At 40.2% G+C, this 26356-nt stretch overlaps 1 protein-coding gene across 1 annotated transcript in view; it reads left to right on the top strand.

Annotated features, from left to right (window-relative positions):
* Positions 1-1554: 1554 nt before the first annotated feature.
* Positions 1555-26356, top strand: part of PAWR (pro-apoptotic WT1 regulator) — a 128275-nt gene continuing 103473 nt past the window's right edge. The window contains exons 1-2 of the mRNA XM_086398833.1: positions 1555-1958; positions 2429-3101. Coding sequence (XP_086254959.1) covers positions 2577-3101 — 525 coding nt within the window. The 5' untranslated portion in view covers positions 1555-1958; positions 2429-2576. The remainder of the gene's footprint in view (positions 1959-2428; positions 3102-26356) is intronic.

Genomic DNA, 26356 nt, shown 5'->3' with positions numbered 1-26356 from the left:
AACTTTCCCAAAGTCACACGTCAATAGCAGCCAACATTCCTGACTCAGCGCTTGTTAATACTAAGAGAACTGGTCTAAGAGATGCACTGATAAATTATGTGGCAGTGTTATCCAAGTTCGTTCAGGATCTATTGTTTTCAAGTTAATAATACGTATTTAGTACCTTATCTTTTTGGTCTGTATCTCCCTTCGCCTTTAGAAACCCAGGATTCTGTTCAATATCCTATTAATAAAAGAGACTATATTTACGGAGTGTTTTCCTTGACCAAGCAATGCTCAATTCTTAACTTAAAAATATATGCTGTTATTACTGGCTTTAAAGTAAAGAAAGCTGAGTTTCAGAGAATTTAAAGAGTATGCCCAAGATCGCTCAGCTGTTTTTATGTTTGAATTCAGGTACATTATATCCTCTTTCCACTATATCCTGCAGTCCCTCCAAGAGAAAATCCTCTGGGAAGTTACAAAGCATATTAACGTGAACCTATTTAATGCCCAAACCTCCTCCCTCCTGCCCTCCTGCCCTTAAAACTCAGAAAACAGAGCAATGAATCATTGAGATGAGTTTCAAGTGGCGCACCCAGGTTGGTACCAGCCAGACTCAGCCTTTTAAACCGATTCCCGAGGAAGACCTTTAATTTTTTAAAGGGTTTTTCCAGAATTCAATCCGGGTTATCCACATGTTCACTCCCAGCAGACAAACCAAAGAGGAGAACGGGGTGACTTTCCCCTCTGACAAATAAACAGCATGTGAATCACTGTGTCCTGTCCTTATTCCTGGGCAGGCCCACGCGGAGGGCACCATGTGCCACCTGGGCAAAACAGGTAGTACTAAGTAGGAAGAAAGATTTACGTTAGGTAAGAATGTGACTCAGTGCCCGTACACTTGACAGTGATGTGCCCTGGCATTACTCTGATACAGTGCAGTCTGCCTCCGGAGCTGCCTGATAGTGGCAGTTCAGCCTACCCTGATCCAGAAGTCTGAGATGATCTGAATCCGAAGATAAGATTTATCCTATGGCACGTTAACGGCAGAAGAACAGGGACAATCACTGCCCCAGCTCATATCAAATCAGCCTCAAAGCAGCTTTAAGACTTTGGGAGGAAGCTTTGCTGCTGCATTCACTATCTGTGAAGAGGAGGTGTAGAGAGAGTTAAGAGGAAACTCCAATTTGATTGGGATCGCCGATACAATATATTTTAATATGAGTTTAACATTTTGTTCCTGCAAGCCTAAGATAACCGTAAAGCCTTAATACACTGACAATTGAAGCCCCTCCTTTCAGCCGACACTCTCACCTGAGACCACAAACATAGAAGGAGGGGGCCTGGGTTTCAGTTCTTCCTACTCTTCTGCCTGCCACCCTAGTGCATCTGAAAAGGAGGCAGCGACGAGGAAAAGAGAGGCGAGAGTCTTTTCCCATCCTGGCTAGTCAGGCCCTAAATCATCACCAGTTGATTGCCTTTTCCCCTTTAGCCAGCAGCATTTGAGATTTTTCCCTGGAAGAGGATGTCTTGTACTTAAAAGGAAGAGTGGTGGGAGACAGGAGAGGCGGAGAACGACGTGCAGGGCCTTTCGCGCTCCAGAGTCGGAGGCGCCCGGAGGCCGGACGCCGCGCGGCTGCGCGCCCAGGAATGCGTGGTTGCCGCGGCGTCCGCGGGGCTGGCGGCGGCGGGCCGGACCCGGCGTCGCGCACCTGAGCGCCGTGGGGCGGGGCGTCGGCGGGCACAGCCCCCCGCCGCGCGCCGCGCCCCTCGCGCGCCGCCTCGGTCCTTTCCGCCCGCCCTTCGGCGTCGCTCGGCTCGGCTCCTTCCCCTCCCTCCTTCCCTCCCTCCCAGCCCGGGAGAACCGCGGGCTCCGGACGGCGAGTTGGCCGTGGCTTCTCGGCGCGCGGCCGCTTCGGCTCACCTGGGCGCCTGCTCCCAGCCCCGATCCTCGTCCCCCCCACAACTCCGCTCAGGTAAGGGGCCTCCGGGGCACTGCGCGCTCTCCACGCGAACCTGTGCGCCTGGACTCGGCTGGACGGCTGAGTCAGGACACGTCCCGCCTCCTCCGCGAGTCGGTCAGGGGGCTCGGCGCCTCGCCCCGCGATGGTGAGGGTGTCGGCGGCTGGCACCCTGGAGCGGAGCGAGGGCTGGAGATGCGACGGGCCGACAGGTGGCGGGTCTGGCTCGGGTCCCCCGCGACCGCCGGAGACGGGGACCCTGCCTCTCTCTTCCCCTCCAGGGGCGGCTACCGTCCGGGCCCCGCCGTGTAGGTGCGTCGGAGAAAGGCGGCGGGGTGGCGACTCGGCGACTCCTCGCCTGCGGGGCTGAGTGGGGGCGCTCTCGGGGAGGAGGGCCCTGAGGGGCGCGGCCCCGGGGCAGACCCTCGAGCCGGGCGAGGACCTCACGCTTCCCTTCCCCGCCCCCTTTTGTGTTTCCCCTGCAGACCAGCGGGTCCCGGCGGGAGGCGCAGCCGCCCCAGCGCCCGGGGGTCGTTCCCTCGCCTCCTCCGGGCGGCGGGAAGGGAGAGGCGGCGGCGGCCGGAGTCGGGGCGGGCGGCCTGAGGTGAGAGCCCGGCCGGCCCCGCTGGGAATATGGCGACCGGTGGCTACCGGACCGGCGGCGGCGGCAGCACCACAGACTTCCTGGAGGAGTGGAAGGCGAAGCGCGAGAAGATGCGCGCCAAGCAGAATCCCCCGGGCCCGGCCGCCCCCGCCGGGGGGACCGGCGACGCGGCTGGGAAGCTCCCGCCGGGGGCCCTGGGCACCTCGGCCGCCGCCGCGGCGGCCAACGAGCTCAACAACAACCTCCCGGGCGGCGGCACAGCAGCCGCCGCACCTGCCGCCCCCGGCCCCGGGGGCGTGAACTGCGCCGTGGGCCCCGCGCAGCTGAGCCGTGCCGCCCCCGGCCCGCGGCGGCCGGAGGACGAGTCCCCCCCCGCCGCCGCCGCCACTTCGGGGGCAGCGCCCGCCCGGGGCGGCGAGGAGGAGCGGGACTGCGCCCCGGAGAAGAGCAAGAGCTCGGGCCCCAGCGCCAGGAAAGGCAAAGGACAGATCGAGAAGAGGAAGCTGCGGGAGAAGCGGCGATCCACCGGCGTGGTCAACATCCCCGCCGCAGAGGTGAGCCGGGCGGGGCCGCGGCCGGACCTGGGAGGGCTGCCGCCTCCTGGTCTTCTCTCTCCGGGACCCAGAGCTTTCCCCCTCGAGCCTGCACTTCTTAGCCTTTCTCTGAGTAGGCAGGCAGGGGGTGATGGAGTTTTACTCTCAACAAACGCTTCCTGGGAAGTTCCCCAACCCAGAGTCGGACACGTGCTTTTCAGGCTTCCTGGCTAAGATCTCAGACACCAGAGCCTTTTTTTTTACTGGTGGAAGGATAGCATGGGGCTTAAAAACTTGCCTACTTCGTTTCTGCTTGATCAGTTAGAAAAATTGGTGGACGGTGATGACGACGTACTCTAGTTTCCCAGGTGTCGGTCTTAAGTTATCGGATCGTTTATCTCTTCTTCCCTCTTAGCAGTGTTTAACAGCACCTGTAAAGAAAACTTGGCCTTAGCACTACCCCAGACAGCTTTATCTTTCAATGAACCCAAGATAAGTATATCCAACCGAGCATATGTACTACTTCATATATACACCAGCTGTTGGAAATAGGGCGCGCGCACGCACACATACACACACACACACACACACACACACACACACACACACACACTTTTTTCCTGAGTGGTATTCTGGACAATAGGAACGCTCTAGCAACCCACAGTTCTTTTGCTCTCTCCATGTGTTGAAGTATTTGACCCTATGAATTCTGGAAAACATTTGTGGTAGGTTTGGGAATTTTTTTTGGAGCGGGGGGAGTGGTGGTTGATTTTTTTTTTGTTTGTTTGTTTTTTGAGCAGTCTCATAAACATTTCTGTGGGCAGCAGCAGCATCTTCCCATTAGAATGCCTGGTGAAACTTTTTTACTTATGGTATAACAGCATTTCTCTCAACTCAACAGAACAATCGTAAACAAGTTTTTAGTTGCTTTAATAGTAACTCACCGGCTTGGGGAAGTGATTGAACAATCCTCTTTCACCCTAAGCAGTTGCATCTTTTGCTCATGGGCTGTAAGGTTTTAACCTTTTTTTTTCCCCTCCTGGCCTTCTAATTTATTCAATTTTGACACACAGTAAGTAAATAGTAAGAATTCACCAACTTTAATTGTGGTTCAGATAAAAACATCTGCAATAAGTTAGGGTGTGTATCAAGCATACCAAATTTTTGAGTCTTAATATGATTTCCATACCTAGAAAATCAGTTTGTCTTTGAAGGGTGTATTTTTATGCATGTTTCAGGAAGATTTTTATCAGCCGGCAAAACTGTCCTCTGTGGTTTGCTACTTGCACAAAAGATCTGTTATTCATTAAATTGCTTTAAAAGGAATTCATGAGAGTGGTAATCAAATTTCTAGTGGTAATCAAATTTTTTTTTTAAGTTAAAAATATGAAGATTAAGGGGAAACTGAAGACAAGGCTTTGGAAAAGTTACATTCCTCAGCGTTATTTTTAAATATAGCTGATGGTCCAAATAAAATAATTTGTCATTTCCAATCTTTTCCTCATTGTTCATTTGACAGGGATCTTATTTTGGGAGATCTCTTGGCAGATTGTTAAAACTTCATTTTTTTGTCTGGCTGGATGTGCTAAAATTGTTATTTCTCAATACCTTTTTGTGTTTGTTTTTTTAACAAGGGTAATGTTTACTGGGAGAAATAAGTATGGTGTATCTTGTGAGGTCCTAAGAAACATCCTTTGTTAATTTTCGTGTTTTGGGTAAGGGAACACAGTGCTGAGAATGTAGATGACTCCCTGTTACAATTGAGTCTAATACTCTGGAATGTTTTTCGTTTGGGTGTTGGCAACTCCTAAATTTAATCTTCCTTAAAAACAAACAACCCAGGGTACCATTTTTTTGTCTGTGGAATTTGAACCTTTTTTTATTGAATAGGGAATTGAGTACTGCTTTCTTTTTGTGGTAACTATGGCTCTATCTGTTTCATGCTGTAGGACCCAACAAAACTTGGTAATGTTTTACCAGAGTATCTAATTAGCAGGCATGTTTCTTGAGTTCCTCCTCCCCATATTTTCAAGTTTTTAAAAAAATAAAGTCTTTCAGATTATGTTAATCATGTGCCATTTATTTCTCTTAGTAGTTTCAACATTGTAAATGCCAGTTGCTGTGGAGTTTCTTGTATAATACAGTTTAGCACTACTATTTTTTAAAGTCATGTAATATTTTATGAAATTTTCAGGCATAGAAATATAAAAATATTATAAAATATTTTATAATACTATAAAATATAAGAAGATCATCAGTCAATATTCAAAAGTAGAGTTTTATATATATATATATATATATGTATATAGTGTTGAATGACTAATCTCTTATTTTCAGGCAGTATTCCCAACCAAGTTTATATTAGTAGATTAGCATGTAACTTACATGCAGAGAGTCTGTTTTAGTGTTTGATAAACATTAAATTTCTTCAAAAGTATTTATTAAGCATCTGTGTAAAACATGTGTTGTGACTTTCATTAACTTATTTACTAATTACAGAGTAACTATAAAATTGTTACAAAAGAACTTGACAGCAGATAAAGATGATACAAGCAACTGGAAGATAGTTTTAGTAAGGAAGCAGTTCAGAATCCTGAAGTGTAGGTGGTGGGGGGATACTGCATGTGATGGCTATAATAAATGCAAATATGCAGATGCTCATTAATGAGATAAACTTCAGTTGCTCTTGTTTACTAAGTAAGAGTTTTTTTTTTTAAACTTTTTTATAAATTTTTACCTTTTCTGTTTTTTTTGAGTACTAGCCCGAATTGGATAACGAATGTAACATACTGCTGATATTTTTTATACATTTATTGGATGAGCCACATATTTATTACATGTCTCTGTTCAAGGCACTATCACAAGCACTCTGGAGAAAATAAGAATAAGGCAGTGTATATTTTCAAGTAGCAAGACTGTAATCTAGGAAGAAGGCATAATTACATGAAGAAACTTAAGTACGCACTGAGTTAACAGTTTAAAAGCCATCTTAACACAGCATGTAGCTAATTGTTAATTAAAATTGTTGTCTGTTTAAAGGAAAGAGATGATGGGGCTAAGAGTAGCTATTGAGGTTGAGGGTCTTGAACTGAGACATTTCTTTACTTATATGTTTATACATATATTCACACATAAATGCATATATACCTGTTTGTATAGTTTTTTAAATGTCAAAGTGCAGTGGTTCTTAGCTGTGGCAGGGTATCAACACTATGTGAGGATATTAAATGCTTCCCCTTTGCTGATTGTTTGCCTTCTCCCTCCTTGACCCCTTACATTTAATGGGTCTGGGATGGATCCCGAGTATTAATATTTTGATAAGCTCCCCATGTGAGTCAGGATTTAGAATTATTGGGTTTCATTCTAGGGATGCAGAAATGAATAGGACACAGGCCTTGCCCACAAAAGGGTTCTTAAGTAATACAGGGAACTGTATTGAGTAGTACAGTGTTAAGTACAGGCTGTTTCCTGAGCAGGGTACCTAACTCAAGAGGGTTAGTTGGGGAAGGCTTCCTCGACGCTTATGCCCACGTTTTCAGAGTGCTTGTGAGGTTATTGCCGTTTCCCATGGATGGAGGAGCCTGGTAGGCTGCAGTCCGTGGGGTCGTGAAGAGTCGGACACGACTGAGCGACTTCCCTTTCACTTTTCACTTTCATGCATTGGACAAGGAAATGGCAACCCACTCCAGTGTTCTTGCCTGGAGAATCCCAGTGACGGGGGAGCCTGGTGGGGCTCACTGTGTGTGACCGTCTATGGGGTCACACAGAGTCGGACACGACTGAAGTGACTTAGCAGCAGCAGCAGCAGGTGTGCATGAATGGATTAACAGAGGTGGTTTTCATAGAAAATATAATCTTTCAATAGATAGAGATCTAGCGCTGAGTCGCTTTCAGTCATGAAAACTCGTTGCTACTCCGTGGACTGTAGCCAGCAGGCTCATCTGTCTGTGGGATTCTCCAGGCAAGAATAGTGGAGTGGGTTGCCATTTCCTTCTCCAGGGGATTTTCCTGACCCAGGGATTGAACTCAAATCTCTTACATCTCCTGCATTGGCACACTGGTTCTTTACCGCTTCCGCCACCTGGGAAGTCTCAGATAGAGGTCAAATGATACTAAAATTTGGATTTAAATATAAAAGTTAAAATTTATTGAAACTTAACTGTTTTCATTGTGGTCAGCTAAGTGTTTTATGTGTTGTCTTAACTAATGCTCGCGGAGAAGGCAATGGCACCCCACTCCAGTACTCTTGCCTGGAAAATCCCATGGACGGAGGAGCCTGGTAGGCTGAAGTCCATGGGGTCGCTAAGAGTTGACACGACTGAGCGACTTCGCTTTCACTTTTCACTTTCATGCATTGGAGAAGGAAATGGCAACTCACTCCAGTGTTCTTGTCTGGAGAATCCCAGGGACGGGGGAGCCTGGTGGGCTGCCGTCTATGGGGTCGCACAGAGTCGGACACGACTGAAGTGACTTAGCAGCAGCAACTAATGCTCACAGCAATCCCCAGTGGTAGTTATACTGTTTTCATCCTCATTTCCAGAGGAGAAAATGGAGGCTTAGAGAGTTTAAATGACTCAAGATCACATGGGAAGTGAACAAATGGTAGAGTAGTATTTTAAAAGTTTTTGGTTTTTTGTGTACGTGTGTGTCTAGGGAAAAAGGAGTTTTAAAGAGTTAATCAGTCTTGCATTATTTAGCTTATTTCTCTAGATTTTTTTCAATAACTTTTTATTAGAGGTTTATCTTAAATGATTTAAACATATAAATGGGGAAAACAATGAAAGTATGAAATTGAATAGAAATTAAGGTCAAATTTGTAGGCTCAGATTTTGCTTCTAACCCTGTACTCCGTAGTTTGCTTAGCAAAATTTTGAACACTGAATCATCAGCAAAATACAAACCTGCTTTTGGCTAGCAGTCAGAAAGTGTGGATCTTTGATTTGACGTAAGTGATACCTTGTTTTTCAGTCAAGATGGGATTATAACACCTACTCCATAGTTTGAAGGAACATTTGATATATAGAAACTCTTCTAAGTGAACACAATTTAAGTGGCAATTATTCAGCATATTTATTAACCATTATATAGGACAGGTTCCACTTAGTAAGTCTTATAAATCCAGGAAGCTTAAGAAATGCCTTTTGGTATGCCCATTATATTCTAGACTGTCTACCTTTCAATGCGATGAGTCAGGGGAAGGACTAATAGTGATTCAGAGTTGGAGAAAATTGGAGTGGTGAATAGAGTAGATACAGGGTAAATACTGAGGTTTCTTAATAAGATTTTAGTCCTAGCCTTTCTAAATGTTGAGCTCATTGATAAATTGAAACATTTAGTATTATCAGAATTTTTAATGAGTTTTCTAAGCTGAGAGGCCTTTTTCCATAAAAATAATAATTATGTAGTTAAAGCAGATGATACATATGGTATGTTTATTAAGCACCCAGGCACTGATTTAAGCGCCTTATATGTATTGGTGCATTTAATTCTTACTACAGCCTATGGGGAAATGGGACAGAAAGGGCCAGTTACTTGCCTGAGGGGCAAAAGAGAATCTGTCTTCAAAGCCTGGTTCTTAAGAACTATTTTATTATATTTCACTGTATTGTATAAGTATATACCCAGTTTAAGAAATACAAAGATTATTTTATAAGAAGCTAATAAATTACTGTAGAATTTGAAAATGACCATGTTACAAAAGACAGATGAAGTGGGACTTTCTTGGAAAAATTCAAGAGCAAATAAATACATAAACAGTGGCATTAAAATTCTTATTTAAAATTTTTGTCAAGCTAGTGGCCTTACGAACGCTCTTCGTTATTTCTCCACTGGTTTACAGCACATGTGATATGGGTCAGAAAATAATTATGCTCTTTAATAGTGGTGCTGACATCTTAGAAGTTTAAAATTACTGGAAATATTAGAGTTGGAAATTTTCCAACACTTTGTTCTTTTCAAAAAGTGAGGTATAATTTACATATCATGAAATTCACCTTTTTAAGGTGTACATCAGTGGGTTTTAGTATGTTCACAAAGTTGTGCTCTAAGTGCTTTTACATTTTCATCTTAATTTTTTATTATGTTCATAGAACCTGTGGTTTTTGTGGTAAATTTTAGCTTCCTACTCAGTAAAATGCAACAGTATTCAACAGGAGAAGTTATTAAATTAATATACTGTCTGCTTTTCCTGCATTTCACAGAGAAAATGAAATTGTAAAATCTTCTGTTTTTAGTTTCTTAAAACTTAGACCTCTACTACCACTTGTCTTTACTAGAATTTAGTATAAGAGGTACATAATTTAACTGAATGTAGTAGTTCAGCTTGTTTAAAATTTTACATATCTTTCATGGAGATCTGCAAAAAAAATTTGGGAACTTTGATTCAGAGTAAACATGGAGTTTTAGGCGATTAAACTTTAGTCTTTAGTCATTTATTACTTAAGTCAGGGTCCTAAAAGATGTGGCTGTGGATGGGGGTATCTGTACCATTATCATCTACGTTATTTATTTAAAATGCAGATTTCTGGGATCTACCTCAGGGAAGAGTTACCTGAGACTTCGTTTTAACATATGCTCACGTGATTCTTGTACTGAAGTTCAAGAACTGACTTAAAATTCTTATACTGGCTTACTGATCTGTGAAATGAAATTTATACTCATTATTTTATTAATTCATTTAGTAGTCCTGTGAGATAATGTTTCTGAAAATGCTTAAGAATGACTAAATGATGAATTATAGTTATTATATAGGTATAATACATTGATAAGTAGTTGTTGATGTCTAATGGAAATTTCTTACAGGGATGTTAAACATTCTTACTTTTTCCACTTAATTAAGAACTTTATAGATATTTTAACAGAGGCAACTTGAGATACTTGGAAATTGAGAGTTTCTTAAACATCTATGTAACGTCATATATTTAGTACAAAATGTGTCTGCCTGGCTTCTTGAAGAAGCCTCGCCTCCAGTAAAAACCTCTAATACTTAATGTGTAATTTGAACTTTATGTTCACTCATTTTTCTTTTTTGTATTCTTTTAAGGGAAAGTGTATGTTTGTAAATGTTTACTAATTAGTTCAAACCTTTGAAACAGGTTTTGTCCATCTTATTAAAGTATTCTCAAGTGAAGTCTTTCCCTTTTGTTTACTACTCTTACATATTTGACCTGTTGGCACCCATAACTAGCCAGTTGATTCTTAACATATTTGCTTATTGCTGAGGCAGCTTTCAGTGTAAGTCATATGCGTTTTTGTTTATAGCTGCATACAGACTGGTGTTACAGTTGAGCATCAGCCATGTATTACAGTCTCCTTAGGTTACTTACAAATATACCAGGCTCCATGTCACAGTGAAGTTACAGGAACATTTAATTTTTAAAAACAGTAAAATTATTTACTTAAAGGGTAAAAACAGCTCCAGTGAGTTAGAAACTTAGCATATGAATTGGTTAATAAACATTTATTCCATGATAGTCTTTAGAAATTTCCTTCACCAGAATTGTATGGGTTACAATGTTTTTCAATAATAATTTTATTTGCTTTATAAGTTGAATTTAAAGAAAAAGGGCCCTTGTGTTCTGAAAGTGAATATTTTTTAGAGTTTTGCTGAAATGAGCAGGTAGGAGAGGACTTATGTTGTAGATTACAGTTCTGTGACTGCTAAATTTTGTTTGCAGACTTTTTTTTTTTAATTGTAAGATACTAACTGAATAAGATAAATAAGAATAATATCAGTTTGAGATACAGTTGAAAACAAGTTTTGTAATAAAATTAACTTTAAAAGATACCTTTTAATATTCAGCTAATCTGTGGGCATATAAGTGAACTACTTAATCTTATTTGTTTGAGAAATTTTCAGGTTGTATGAAATGATTTTTCTATTACTTTTGGAATTCTTTGCAGTATATTAGTAGTATTTAAAAAAATGGAAATCTGAGTTATGAAGAGCAAAATTAACATTCAGAAGATGGTGCTTGAGAAATATGATTAAAAAATATTTTAGCTGACATAGTCAAAGAAGCTGCATTAAGTCTCAAATTCTTGACAAGACTTCTTGATATTTTATAATGCAAGCAAAAGTTGATCCGAACCAGATTTGTATAAACTTATTTTTTTTCCTCCTGCTGGTAAAAACTGTGTTAAAAAAGTAATGTGTTCTTTGTAGTTCTCCTGTGTAAATACAGAAGAAGATAGTGAAACCTGTCAACTCTTATCTTATACATTTTATTTGTTTCTAATCTTTTGTCTCCATTAAAAAATGGAGCCACACTATACAGATTTGTATGTATATTTAGTCTTTCATTATGAGTACTTTTATGGTGTTATTCTTCAAAAATAAGGATGGATTTTTTAAAAAATTGGGGTAAAATACCATACATAAGATCTTAAATCATTTTTATTGAGTGCTATTAAATACATTCAGGTTGTTGTGCAGAAATTACCACTAGCCATCCCCATAACTCTTTCATCTTATAAAATTGAAGCTTTATACTTGTTAAACAATAACTCTCCATTCTACCCTCCTTCCAGCCTCAGACAACCACCAATATACTTCTGTCTTTAGGAACAGATATGTTTGTGTGGTTTGATATTAAAATATTTAAGCATTGCTTTATTGGGAAAAGACCCTACTGTTAAACAGCTATTTATTTCTTTTCATATATTGTGTTTCCTGAATCATTCAAGAAAAATGTTTGGGTCATTCAAAGCATCTTATAGGTATGGGCACCTTCAGATAATTGTGAAGGATGCCCAGAGATTTTTTTTTTTAATCTCCTCTATTGCCTTTGATTTTGGTGGGACACTGAGTAGAACTGTAGTAATTACGAGTGTGTGTAAGCTGTAACTCAGCCTATAAGTTCATAAAACTCAACATGGTATGCAGAAGTCACATGATTAAATACCATAGGGCATATGGAAAAATGGAGTTTAGGGGAGTAACACTCAAAAACTTTGTCAGTGACATGTGAAAAGACAGAAACCTTGTAAGGACTAGTGCAATTTTATACATGTTAAATGGTTAAGAAATATAAAAGTACTCAAATTAATATGACATGACTTTGTAAAAGCGCTGAAGTTTGCTTATAGAAGTGGGTCTCCAAAGGGTTGCAATTTGTGAAGTGATGGAAGAAGGGTCATCTGAAGTTGGATTGAAAGTGTAACACCAGATTCAGAGGAGTGTGGCTCATAACACATGCAGTGAACTTAGCTGCATGGCGGAAGTTTGTGGTGTGTGTATTTTGTGAGTTTCTTTGCAGCTGAGTTGTGTTTTCTCTGCTTATCTAGTGTTTCTTGCAGTTGTACAGAAGCAAATGTGAAATTTGGGTTATGCTTAACTTGTTCCGTAACATACTAGTTGCTTAGGAGCAAATTGAATTTTCTAAGCAAGTGTTACAGTATGTGGTGTGTGTGTGTGTGTGTGTGTGTGTGTGTGTGTGTATGCCCATACATGTACATCTATATTTCTGTCTATATCTATATGCATGTGTGTGTGTGTGTGAGCTCAGTGTCTTGACTCTTTGCAACCCATGGACTGTAGCCTGCCAGGCTCCTCTGTCCATGGAATTTTTTAGGCAAGACTACTGGAGTAGATCGGCACTTCCTCCTTCAAGAGATCTTCTTGACCCAGGGATCAAACCCATGTCACTTGCATCTCCTGCATTGGCAGGCAGTTTCTTTACCACTGCACCACTTGGGAAATGCATATCTGTATGCATAATCATAAATCCGATAATCTAATATGTAAAGTCCAGGTAATGAGGTAGAGAAAGGTCTAGAACGGAGAATGCTTGTTTAAGAGTTTATACTGATTGCTAGGACACAGGTAGTGGACAAGGAAAACAGTGGATGGATTTTAGAGGTTTTTTATTGGCATTTGAAAATTACATAACTGGATGTTTTGAACTGGAAAAGTCTTTAGAGATCATCTCTTCCATACAAAAAAGTATTAATTTGGTACTCCCAGACTACTCCTAAAACTGAAGTTGTCTGTCAGCCTCACTCTTAACTCCAGCTGAGTGTTGCTCTCTCCCACCTGCCCTTCAGCTCTATCCTGGTTACTATTCAGAATCTTGCTGATTTTATTCCTCCTTCTTAAATACTCAACCTCTCTCTCTCATCTTGCCATTAAGGAATGTTCCCTTAATTCTCCTTCACCTTTCAACTTTCTTTTCTTCCTTAATTGCTCAACTTAAAGGCATTGTTTCCACCTGCCAACTCCCATTTCGCTGCTTAGTCTCACTACTTCTTAAAAATCGATTTTGCCAAGTTTGCTTGTAGCCTTATAATTGCCAAACGCGACAGCTTCTTTTCGATTTTCATGCTACCTAACCTTTCTTTTGAGGAAGGCAATGGCACCCCACTCCAGTAGTCTTGCCTGGAAAATCCCATGGGTGGAGGAGCCTGGTGGGCTGCAGTCCATGGGGTCGCAAAGAGTCAGGCACGACTGAGTGACTTCACTTTCACTTTCCTGCATTAGAGAAGGAAATGGCAACCCACTCCAGTGTTCTTGCCTGGAGAATCCCAGGGATGGGGAAGCCTGGTGGGCTGCCATCTATGGGGTTGCACAGAGTCGGACACGACTGAAGCTACTTAGCAGCAGCAACCTTTCTCAAGCGTTTGCCTTTGTCAGTCCTCTCCCTTGGGGGCTGCAGCACTTTTGGTAGATTCTTTTTCAGTTGGTTTACTCAAAAACATTGACCAGCCTTCTCTGTGCCCCAGGCACAGGGCTAGCTGATACAGTGAGTCACGTTATCCATTATCACCCGTCTTTAAGGAACTTCTTCTCTCAGGGATTAAAAAAAAATACTGTCTTAGTTTAGGCAGCTATCATAAGAGTATCATAGACTGGGTGGTTTATAGACAACAGAAGTTCATTTCTCACAGTTCTGGAGGCTGAGAGTCCAAAATCAAGGCTGCAGCAGAATCTGCCTTTGTTGAGGGCCTGCTTTCTAGTTCACTTGTCCTCACAGGGTGGAAGGGGATGAGGGAGATCTCTGGGGTCTTTCTTATCTGAACACTGATCCCATCCATGAGGACTATAGCCTTGTGACCTAATCTCCTCCCCAAGGCCCCATCTTCTGGTATCACATTGGAGTTGATGGTCCCCACCCACATAGGGATGTTAGGGAAGTACACTCACTCAGCCCATAGCAGGTAATTATCAATTTGGTGTTATAAAAACTATGATGGAGAAAAGAACAAAGTACTGAACTAGCTCAGAAAAGGGAGCCACCAGTTCTGTAAGGGAGTCAGGGAGGGCTTTATATATGGTGGCTTGACTAATGAGGGCTTCCCAAGTGCAGAGGGGACACACGAACACAAGGCCCAGAACCAGGAGATAATAGCATTATATTGTGTGCATACTTGTGTGCCCAGCACTGTGCTGGGGGGTTCCTGTGCATTATTTCCTCGTCTTCGCATTAGCTCACAACACAGATTTAAAAAAATTCTTTTTTTTCTCATTTTACAAGATGAGGAAGTTCAGCCTCAGAGAAGTTGTGACTTGCCCAAAGGTTATACTGGCAAACTTGGATATGACTCCACATTTTTTTGGGTGCCAGTGCCCACATGTTGGTTATCATTGTTGGAAAGAGGGAGGGATATGTTCTAACTGAGGAAATTTTGATGTGCAGCGAATTCATGGTTGGGAGTGAATGGAGAACACGCAGTAAGAATGATATGGACCAATTGTAACAGATCTGAATGTCACGCCGGGGAATTCAGACTTTATTCTGCTTTCTTTGTTAGTATTGTTGGCTGGGCATTTCCTTCCTTTGTCCATATCTATTTATACAATAAGTCTGACAGCTTTTGAAATAAGCTTTGCCTGCATAATTTGCAGTTATTAAGGGAATTTTCTTGTTCAGAGACAGGTACCTATTCAAGCATGGTAAACAATATAAAATCCTATAAAAATAATATGCATATAATAGAATAATTAAATGCATATTTTCACATGGGTTTAAAAAAATGAGAGGGTAGGCTCTAAGCAAAGTTATACCAAGTGACTATTACAATAATAATTTTGTACTGAAAATAGATTTGGGGATGCCTTTGGGGAGCTGGATGGAGTGAAGATGGATGCTCTGGTGACATTAAATTGTCAGAGTCTGTTCTGAGTGTAATTATGGGGAGGTTTATAGCTTAATATGATTCCTTGGTTTAGATTTTCCCTTGTATTTCTTGTAAAAGCAGGTGTTAATTTCCATTCCCAGATTCTTTTCTAGTTCATCCTGGGATATAGATGCTTGGAATACAGGTGCTAAAGGATGGGCATCACCTTTGTCTCTTTACTGCTTATTCTTCTCTCAGCTCTACAGATGTTCCCTTTTCCCCTTCCTTCTGCCTTCTCTTACTTTGAGGAAGTGCTTCTCTAAATCACATTTTAGGAGTATTTATATTTGATGATTTAAAGGTAATATCTTTTTATTGTATAAAATTTGAAATTAAACAGCCAAAATAGGATTGTGCAAGCATCAGCTATAGATTACTGTTATCAATTTGACATATATTCTTTCATTTTTATTTTTATTAATTGGGATTATACCCTATATACATTTTTACAACCGATCTTTAAACTTTATATCATAAATATTATTATTCCCTTTTAAAATTTGTTTTGAAAGCAAAGATGTTAACTGCTGCATTTGGTTTTATAAATATAATTTCCACTATCCAATGATAGCTATTACTTTAGAGTTTTAATATACAATTCCTGAGGATATTTTTGGACATACACCTAAAATAAATATCTAAATCCAGACATTTAGTCATTGTACAAATATTATAAGCCTTTTCTTATCAGTATAGTTTTCTTCTTTTTATTTATTTTCGGCTGTGCTGAGTCTTTGTTGCTGTGCAGGTTTCTCTCTGGTTGTGTTGAGTAGAGGCTGCTCTTCATTATGGTGCACCGGCTTCTTACTGCGATTGCTTCTCCTGTTGCAGAGCATGGGCTCTGGGGTGCCTAGGCTTTAGTAGGTGTGGCGCGTGGGCTCTGGAGCACAGGCTCCTTAGTTGTGGTACATTGGGCTTAGTTGCTCTGAAGCCTCTCTTAGATCATCTTTATATGTCAGTGAATATGTAACTGTGTTGTGATTCTTAGTGGCTATAGAATATTTCATAATTTAGATGTTTCAGTAAAGCTGCAACACATTTCACTTCCTTCTTAGTGGCTACAGAATATTTAATAATTTAGATGTTTCAGTAAAGCTGCAACACATTTCACTTCCTTAGATTATCTGTTAGACACTGAACTTGGCCTTTGGGCATTTGTGTTGCTATATCTGTTCTGTTCTCAGCATTGCTAGGATTTGGATAAACTCTTAATTCCTTGAGAATTTGAAATCTAATTTGGAGGAATAAGGTTATATGAGATAATTTTGAAACATTTAAAACATGTATAATAAGGTGTTGAATATTGTGCCATCCTGTTGGTATAGAGAAGTGAGAGTTCCCAAAGAGGACTGAATAGTCCAGAAAATTTCATCGAGGGTGTATGATGTTTACGTTGATCTTGAAGGACTGATTAGAAATGGGCAGATGAAAAGGAGAATCATACTTCAGACTGAGAGAGAGCAGAGTGGGCTGTGGTAGAAAGGTGGGAATTAGCAGCCCTTGGGGCTTTGTTTGTTTATTTATTGGCTACGCCGTGCAGCTTGCAGTATCTTAGTTCTCCAGTCAGGATTAGAACACAGGACCTGGTGGCAAGAGCACTGAGTTCTAACCACTGGACTACCAAGGATTTCCTGGAGTAAAGGGTTTATGTTAGAAAATATGTCTCTACTTTCAAACACACAGAGTAGAAGGATGCAGATATTATAGTTGGTACTTGGATGTTACCTTCAAAGCTCTACTGTGTAGATCATTTGAAGCACTGAAGTTTATTCATAGTAATACTCCTTCTTTTTAAATTACAGGCATACTTCAGATTTTGTTCTAGATCACCATACTAAACATTGCAATGAAGCAAATCACATGGATTTTTTGGTTTCTTAGTGCATGTAAAAGTTATGAGTACACTATAGGAATACTATAGTTTCTTAGCATTATATCTTTAAAAATGTACATACCATAATTAATTACTTAATTGCTGAAAAATGCTAACCATCTGAGCTTCCAGCAAGTCATGATTGTTCTTTGTTGGTAGAGCGTCTTGCCTCAGTATTGATGCCTGCTGAATGATCTGGGTGGTAGTTTCTGCAGATTATGGTGACTGGCAATTTCTTAAAACAAGACAATGAAGTTTGCCCCATCAGTTAACTCTTCCTTTCACTAATGATTTCTCTGTAGCATGCAATGCTGTTTCATAGCGTTTTACCCACAGAATTTCTTTCAAAGTTGGAGTAAATCTTCTCAAACCCTGCCACTGCTTTATCAACTAAGTTTATGTAAAGTCTAAATCCTTTTTTGTCATTTCAACAGTCTTCACAGCATCTTCACCAGGAGTAGATTCCATCCCAAGAAACCACTTTTCTTTGCTCATACATAAGAAGCAACTCCTTATCCGTTCCAAGTTTTATCATGAAATTGCAGGAACTCAGTCACATCTTCAGGTTTCACTTCTAATTCTAGTTCTCTTGCTCTTTTCACCACATCTGCAGTTACTTTCTTCACTGAAATCTCCCATGGGGGTTGGCATCAACTTCTTCCAAATTCCTGTTAATGTTGGTATTTTGACCTCTTCTCGTAAATCACGAATGTTTTAAATAGCATCTGTATAGTGACTCCTTTCCAGAGATTTTCAGTGTGCACTTGGCTGCCGAGACCCATCAGAGGAATCATGTCTTATGGTAGCTATTAGTCCTTGATCCTTGGGTCGCAGAATGAATGTTGTATTGGCAGGCATGAAAATAAAATAAATCTCATTGTCCGTCTCCGTCAGAGCTCTTGGGTGACCAGGTGCATTGTCAGTGAGCAGTCATATTTTGAAAGGAATCTTCTTTTCTGAGCAGTAGGGCTCAACAGTGGGCTAACCATGTTGTAAATACATGTGCTGTTATCCAGATTTTGTTGTTCCTTTTATAGAGCTCAAGGGCCCTGGGATTTTCAGAATGGTAAGTGAACACTGGTTTTAACTTCAGTCTGTATAAGCTCTGACAAGAGAGTCAGCCTGTCCTTTGAGACCAGGCACTGACCTCTTACTTCTGATTGTGAAAGTCCTTAATGGCATCTTCTTCCAGAATAAGGCTGCTTTTTTCCTTCATTGAAAATCTGTTGTTCAGCATAGCCACCTTCATTAATGAACTTAGGTAGATCTTCTGAATAAATTGCTGCAGCTTCTAAATCAGCACTTACTTGCTCTTTCACCTTATCCTTTTATGTTAGAGAGATGGCTTGCTTGCTTCAACTTCATCAGCCATCCCATACTAGCTTTAAACTTTCTTTCTGTAGTTGCCTCACCTTAGCCTTCGTAGAATTGAAAAGAGTTAGAGCCTTGTTTTGGGTTAGGGTTTAGATTAATGAAATATTGTGGCCTGGTTTGATCTATCCAGACCACTAAAACTTTCTCCGTGTTAGCAGTAGAGCTGTTTTGTTTCCTAATCATTCAATTCACTTGAATAGCACTGTTAATTTCCTTCAAGAAGTTTTCCTTTGCATTCACAAGTTGGCTGACTGTCTAGCACGAGAAGGCTACCTTTAAGCTTGTCTTGGCTTTCAGCATTTCTTTCTCAGTAAGCTTAATCCTTCCTAACGTTTAGTTTAAAATCAGTGTCTTGGGACTATTCGTCTTACTTAAACACTTAGAAACCATTGTAGGGTTATTAACTGGCTTAATTTCAATATTGTGTCTCAGGGAATAGGGAAGCCTGAGGAGAGGGCGAGAGATAGGGGACGTGCTGGTTGGTGAAGCAGTCAAAACACACAGCATTTATCAAAGTTCGTTGTCTTATATGATTGCAGTTTTATTGTTGTTCAGTTGCTCAGTTGTGTCCAACTCTTTGTGACTCCATGGATCCCAAAACATTAAAGATCATTGATCACAGATTATAACAACAAATAATGAATAAGTTTAAACTATTGTGAAAATTTCCAAAATCTGACACAGAGGTAGGAAGTGAGCAAAAGCTATTGGAAAAAATGGTTCTGAAAGACTTGCTCAACTCAGGGTTGGTGAAAGAAAATGCAATATTTGCAAAGTGAGGCAAAGCAAAACAGTAAAATGAGATATGCCTGTAATAGACTGTTAAAGCTGCTTTAGTTTATAGAAAAATTGAGTAGAAAGTAGAGAATTCTCATAGTCTCTCCTACTGCCTGGTTTTCCATATCATTAATGTCTTGCATTGGTGTGGCACATTTGTTACAACTGGTGACCAATGTTGATGAACCAATATTAAATAAAATCCACAGTTTACGTTATTGTTCACTCTTTGTTATACAGCTTTTATATATATATAGAGAGAGAGATCATTGAATGTGTAATATCGTGTATCTACCATTGCAGTATCATAGGGAGTAGTTTGCTGCCCCCAAAATTCCTTATGCTTCACCTCCTCCTCTTCCCTGTCAACCACTAATCTATCTACTTTCTCTATAGTTTTGCCTAATCCAAATGTCATATGATTGGAATCCCGCTATGCAGTCTTTTCAGACTGGCTTCTTTGATTTTAGCAACATGCATTTAAGGTTCTAACATTTCATTTTTTAAAATCATAATAATTATATTAATTAAACTAATCACCTAAGTTACCCCAGGATGATCTGGGATAGTTATTTTCAGAGAGTCTATCTACCCTCAGCTGCCAAACATTTGTTACTAGTACAGAGTTACAGCATAAACGAGGTGATGAATCAATGTTTATCAAATGAACAGTTTTTTCAGAAGAATATGCCAGAGCTGTAGTGGAAATTCCAAAAGAGCACTAAAAATATTTTGGTTAATGATGGTATTTTCATAAAATATGTACAACTTCATAAGTTGTATATAAAGCCTTGAGAAAGTCCTATTGCTTATTTGATCATGTCAATTAGAATATGTTTGTTAAAATATTAATCACATTGCTTTTGCTTTCTAGTCCACATTTGTAACTTTTATGTGGTTTTTCACCAAATATCTAAACCTATGTTTTCACAGTCTGTCGAAATCTTTGACTTTCCAAAGATCCTTAGAAAGGGATGTTCATTTTTCTTACTTATTCAGTGAAGTGTCAGAAGGGTAAACAATCTAGAGCTTAAGTGCTGTTTTCTTTCCACCTGACTTCATTTCTAGATGACAGTATATTTGAATTAAGAAAGTTACTTCCACCTTCAGTATATAGAACTTAAGACCAAGTTAATTCCAGCACAAGTTGGAATCAAGATTGCCGAGAGAGGTATCAGTAACCTCAAATATGTAGATAACACCACTCTTGCAGAAAGGGAAGAGGAGTTAAGGAGCCTCTTGATGAAGGTGAAAGAGGAGAGTGAAAAAAAAAAAAAAAGAGGAGAGTGAAAAATTGGCTTAAAGCTCAACATTCAAAAAACTAAGATCGTGGCATCCAGTCCCATCAATTCATGGCAAATAGATGGGGAAAAAAATGGAAATAGTGAGAGACTTTATTTTCTTGGGCTTCAAAATCACTGCAGACGGTGACTGCAGCCATGAAATTAAAAGGTGCTTGCTCCTTGGAAGAGAAGCTTTGACCAACCTAGACAGCATTAAAAAGCAGAGACATTACTTTGCCAACAAAAGTCCGTCTAGTCAAAGCTATGGTTTTTCCAGTAGTCATGTGTGGATATGAGAGTTGGACCATAAAGAAGGCTGAGCATCGAAGAATTGATGCTTTTGAACTGTGGTGTTGGAGAAGACTCTTGAGAGTCTTGGACTGCAGAGAGATCAAACCAGTCCATCCTAAAGGAAATCAACCCTGAATATTCATTGGAAAGGCTGACGCAAAGCTGAAACTCCAATACTTTGGCCACCTGATGCAAAGAACTAACTCACTGGAAAAGACCCTGATGCTGGGAAAGATTGAAGGCGGGAGGAGAAAGGGACAACAGAAGATGAGATGGTTGGATGGCATCACCAACTCAATGGACATGAGTTTGAGCAAATTCTGGGAGATGGTGAAGGACAGGGAAAGCAGGTGTGCTGCAGTCCATGGGGTTGCAGAGTCAGACACGACTGAGTGGTTGAACAAGGCCTGTTTCTAGCTTATTGATTAAACCTTTCCTGTATCAATTAAATGTATCCACATGCTTCTTCCAGAGAAGAGATTCAATCTTGAGTTTGGTGGAATATTTTAGGTGGTAAAATGATTAGAGAAAGGGACTTTAATTACATTCCTCAAATTTTCATTTTGTTGAATCCAAGATTAAAAGAGTAAACACAAGGACTTCCCACATGGTACAATGGATGAGAATCTGCCTGCCAATGCAGGGGACACAGGTTTGATCCCTGGTTGGGGAAAATTCTACATCTCATAGAACAATTAACTTATGCACCACAACTGCTGAGCCCACATGCTGCAACTGCTGAAGCCTGCACTCCTAGAGCCTGTGCTCTGCAACAAGAGAAACCAGCCACTGCAGTGAGAAGCCCATGCACCACGACAAAGAGTAGCCTGCACGCAGCAATGAAGACCCAGTGCAACAACAATAAAAAAAGAGAATAAGAGAGTAAAAACAAAGCAAGTGTAAGCTGTACCTGCTTCTGAAATAATTATTTGAATGTAGTGTTTTCCTTTTTGACGCTTACCTTTCATTGATACACCATTTATTTTAATGTCCTCAACTCTTAGCTCATTGCTTGCTAATGCGTAATTAAGACTTTATTGAGAATGAGGCAGTTATGTCTGAATAAATGATTTTGTTTATAAATTATACTTCCTCCTGGATTCCTGCTCTAAAAATCACAAAATCTTGAAATTGACTTGAAATTAGAGTTCAGTTGATGATAACCCTTTTTTATTGTGAACTGCAGTAGGTAATGTTACCCATTCCAGTAAATAGTTGAGGATAACAAATACTAGAAAATATCTGCCAAAAAATTTGTGGGCATAAGAGTCAGTTACAGTAATTGCTGTTATTTTGCAATTTTGTAAATTATTCCCTTTGTATCATTTGTGTCTCAGGAAACCATTTTTTTTTTAAATGTCAAGTGGAATTTTTTAGAATGAAACTGCATTAAAGATATTTTTAGCATTTTATAACCGACTAATTTTTCTATGAAGAGTTTCATTGTTACTGATTGGAATTTTTTGTTCAGGAGAAAAAACTTTGTAATAGAATCACATAAGATGGGCATGATAATGATAAAATACTTTGCCCATTTAGTTTTATTTTGACAAATCTAGAAACAGATTTGATAGTTTCATTTGTTGTTGTTTTTCAGTAGTCTTTATTTTTAAGAGCAGTCTTAGGGTCACAGTAAACTTGAGTGTGAATTGTAGACATTTCCCACAAAGCTTCTCCCCTTCCATGTGCAGAGCTCTCCCCATTATCAACATTCCCTACCAGAGCAGTATATTCGTAAGAACTGATGAACCTACACAGACACCCTAACTCCATGGTTTACATCCTGGTTCTCTCTTGGTGGTGTAAGTTCTATGGGTTTGGGTAAGTGTATAATGTTACATATGTATCGACATAGTACTGTACAGAACAGTTCCACTGCCCTAAAAATCATCTGTGCTCTGCCTGTACAGATCTGCTCCTGACCCTGGGCAAACACTGATCTTGCTACTGTCTCCACAGTTTTGCCTTTTCTAGTACATCAAATAGGAGCAATCATGCAGTAGGTAGTCTTTTCATACTGGCTTCTTTTACTTAGGTAATAGGCATTTAAGCTTCTTCCTTATCTTTTCATGGCTTGATAGGTCATATCTTTTAGCACTGAGTCATGGTCCGTTGTCTGGTTTATTTATCCATTCATCTACTGAAAGACATCTTGGTTGCTTCTGCATTTTGGCAGTTATGAATAAAGCTGTTACAAACATCCATGTGCAGGTTTTTGTGTGGACACAGTTTTCAGCTTCTTTGGGTAAACACCAAGGAGCATGATCTATAAATTATATGTTAAGACTATGTTTAGCTTTTTAAGAAACTGTCAAACTATCTTTAAGAGTGGCTGTAGTATTTCCATCAGCAATCAATAAAAGTTTCTGTTGCTCTGTATCTTCAACAGTATTTGGGGTTTTTACTGTTCCTGATTTTGACCATTCTAATAGATGTGTGATGATACCTTGTTTTAATTTATATTTCCCTGATGACTCGTAATGTGGAGCATCTTTTTATATGCTTGTTTGCCATCTGTGTATCTTTCTGATGAAGTGTCTGTTAACAGGTCTTTGGCCCATTTTTAAATTGGCTTGTTTATTTTGTTGAGCTTTAAGAGTTCTTTGCATATTTAGGATAACAGTCCTTTTTCAGACTTGTCTTTTTTTTGGCCATGCCACATGGCATGCAAGGTATCTGGGATCTTAGTTCCCTACCAGAGATGGAACCTGTGGTCCCTTCAGTGGAAGCATGGAAGTCTTAGCCACTAGACTGCCAGGGAAGTTCTAAGATGTGTCTTTTGTAAATGTTTTCTCTCAAACTGTGATTTGTCTTCTTGTCCTCTTGACAGTGTCTTTTGCAGAGCAGAAAGTTTTAATGTCTAGTTTGTCAATTATTTCTCTTCATAGATTGTACCTTTGCTGTTGTATCTAAAACATCATTGCCAGGGACTTCCTGGTGGTTCAGTGGTTAAGAATCTGTGCTTTCACTGCAGGGGACCCAGGTTTGATTCCTGGTCAGGAAGCTGAGATCCCATGTGCCTGGGGGCAACTAAGCCCACTTGCCACAACTCGAGTAGCCTCTGCTCACTGCAACTAGAGAGGAAAAGCCCAAGCACTGCAATTAAGATCCACTGCAGCCAAAAAAAATGTAAAAAATTAAATAAAAAAAAAAACAAGTCATTGCCAAACCCAAGGTCATCTAGAGTTTCTTCTGTGTGAGTTGTCTTCTATAGCTTTATAATTTTAAGCTTTGCATTTAGATTTGTGATGCATTTTGAGTTAATTTTAATGAAAGGTACAGGTCTGAATCTTGATTCTTTTTTTGCACGTGGATGTTGAGTTGTTGAAGACCATTTTGTCTTTACTCCTTTGTCAGTTAACTGTATTTATGCGGACCTGTTTCTGGGCTCTCTGTTTCGTCTCTCCTGTTGGCCTGTTCTTTCACCGGTGCCACAGTGTCTTGATTACTGTCGCTTTATACTAAGTCTTGGAGTTGGATCGTGTTAGTCCTCCAACTTTGATCCTCTTCTTCAATACTGTGTTGACTACTCTGGGTCTTTGGCCTCTCTGTATAAACTTTAGAATCAGTTTGTCAATATCATTGAAAATAATTTGCTGGTCTTTTGATTGTGCTCTCAGTGAATCCATACATGAAGTTGGAAAGAACTGAAATTTTGACAGTGTTGAATTTTTCTAATTGTGAACACAGAATATCTGTATTTAGTTATTCTGGTATCGTTTCATCTGAATTGTTTTCCTCATATAGATGCTGTACATATTTTGTTATATACTATATATACTAAGTCACTTCAGTCGTGTCCGACTCTGTGTGACCCCATAGACGGCAGCCCACCAGGCTTCCCTGTCCATGGGATTCTCCAGGCAAGAACACTGGAGTGGGTTGCCATTTCCTTCTCCAATGCATGAAAGTGAAGTTGCTCAGTTGTGTCTGACCCTCAGCGACCCCATGGACTGCAGCCTTTTAGGCTCCTCCATCCATGGGATTTTCCAGGCAAGAGTACTGGAGTGGGGTGCCATTGCCTTCTCCAACATATTTTGTTAGATGTACCTAAATATTTCATTTTAGGGGGAGCTAATGTAAAATATTTTGTTTTTAATTTCAAATTCGACTTGTTCATTGCTGGTATATAGGGAAAGTATTGACTTTGAAAATACTAAGCATATATTCTGCAGACTTGCTGTAATTGATCATTAGTTCTAGAGATTTTTTGATGATTCTTTCAGTTTTTATATATAGGTGATCATGTCATCTGTGAACAGTATTATTTCTTCCTTGCAAATCTGTATACATTTCATTTCCTTTTCTTACTGCATTAACTGAGATGATAGTTTCACTTTTTAAGTTTAAATTACCTGATTGCATTGTAATCTTTGAGAATAGTTTTAAAAACAGTAAGATCTCTTATTGACTATGCCAAAGCCTTTGACCGTGTGGATCACAATAAACTGTGGAAAATTCTGAAAGAGATGGGAATACCAGACCACCTGATCTGCCTCTTGAATTTGCATGCAGGTCAGGAAGCAACAGTTAGAACTGGACATGGAACAACAGACTGGTTCCAAATAGGGAAAGGAGTACGTCAAGGCTGTCACCCTGTTTATTTAACTTCTATACAGAGTACATCATGAGAAACGCTGGACTGGAAGAAACACAAGCTGGGATCAAGATTGCCGGGAGAAATATCAATAACCTCAGATATGCAGATGACACCACCCTTATGGCAGAGAGTGAAGAAGAACTAAAAAGCCTCTTGATAAAAGTGAAAGAGGAGAGTGAAAAAGTGGGCTTAAAACTCAACATTCAGAAAATGAAGATCATGGCATCCGGTCCCATCACTTCATGGGAAATAGATGGGGAAACAGTGGAAACAGTGTCAGACTTTATTTTTCTGGGCTCCAAAATCACTACAGATGGTGACTACAGCCATGAAATTAAAAGACGCTTACTCCTTGGAAGGAAAGTTATGACCAACCTAGATAGCATATTCAAGAGCAGAGACATTACTTTGCCAACAAAGGTTCATCTAGTCAAGGCTATGGTTTTTCCTGTGGTCATGTATGGATGTGAGAGTTGGACTGTGAAGAAGGCTGAGCACCGAAGAATTGATGCTTTTGAACTGTGGTGTTGGAAAAGACTCTTGAGAGTCCCTTGGACTGCAAGGAGAACCAACCAGTCCATTCTGAAGGAGATCAGCCCTGGGATTTCTTTGGAAGGAATGATGCTAAAGCTGAAACTCCAACACTTTGGCCACCTCATGTGAAGAGTTGACTCATTGGAAAAGACTCTGATGCTGGGAGGGATTGAGGGCAAGAGGAGAAGGGGACGACAGAGGATGAGATGGCTGGATGGCATCACTGACTCGATGGACGTGAGTCTAGGTGAACTCTGGGAGTTGGTGATGGACAGGGAGGCCTGGCGTGCTGTGATTCACGGGGTCGCAAAGAGTTGGACATGACTGAGCGACTGATCGGATCTGATCTGATCTGAAGATCTCTTTGTAATTTATTAATTTTCCATGCATTTTTCTTTTATTTTTTATTTTTTAAATTTTTTTTTGCATT

This window comes from Bos grunniens, chromosome 5, assembly GCF_055505025.1.
Source record: "Bos grunniens cultivar Pamir isolate PY7600 chromosome 5, Bosgru_T2T1.0, whole genome shotgun sequence".
In the NCBI taxonomy this organism is placed as follows: domain Eukaryota; kingdom Metazoa; phylum Chordata; class Mammalia; order Artiodactyla; family Bovidae; genus Bos; species Bos grunniens.
Note: the sequence above shows the minus strand (reverse complement) of the source record. Positions and strands in the feature narration are given on the sequence as shown.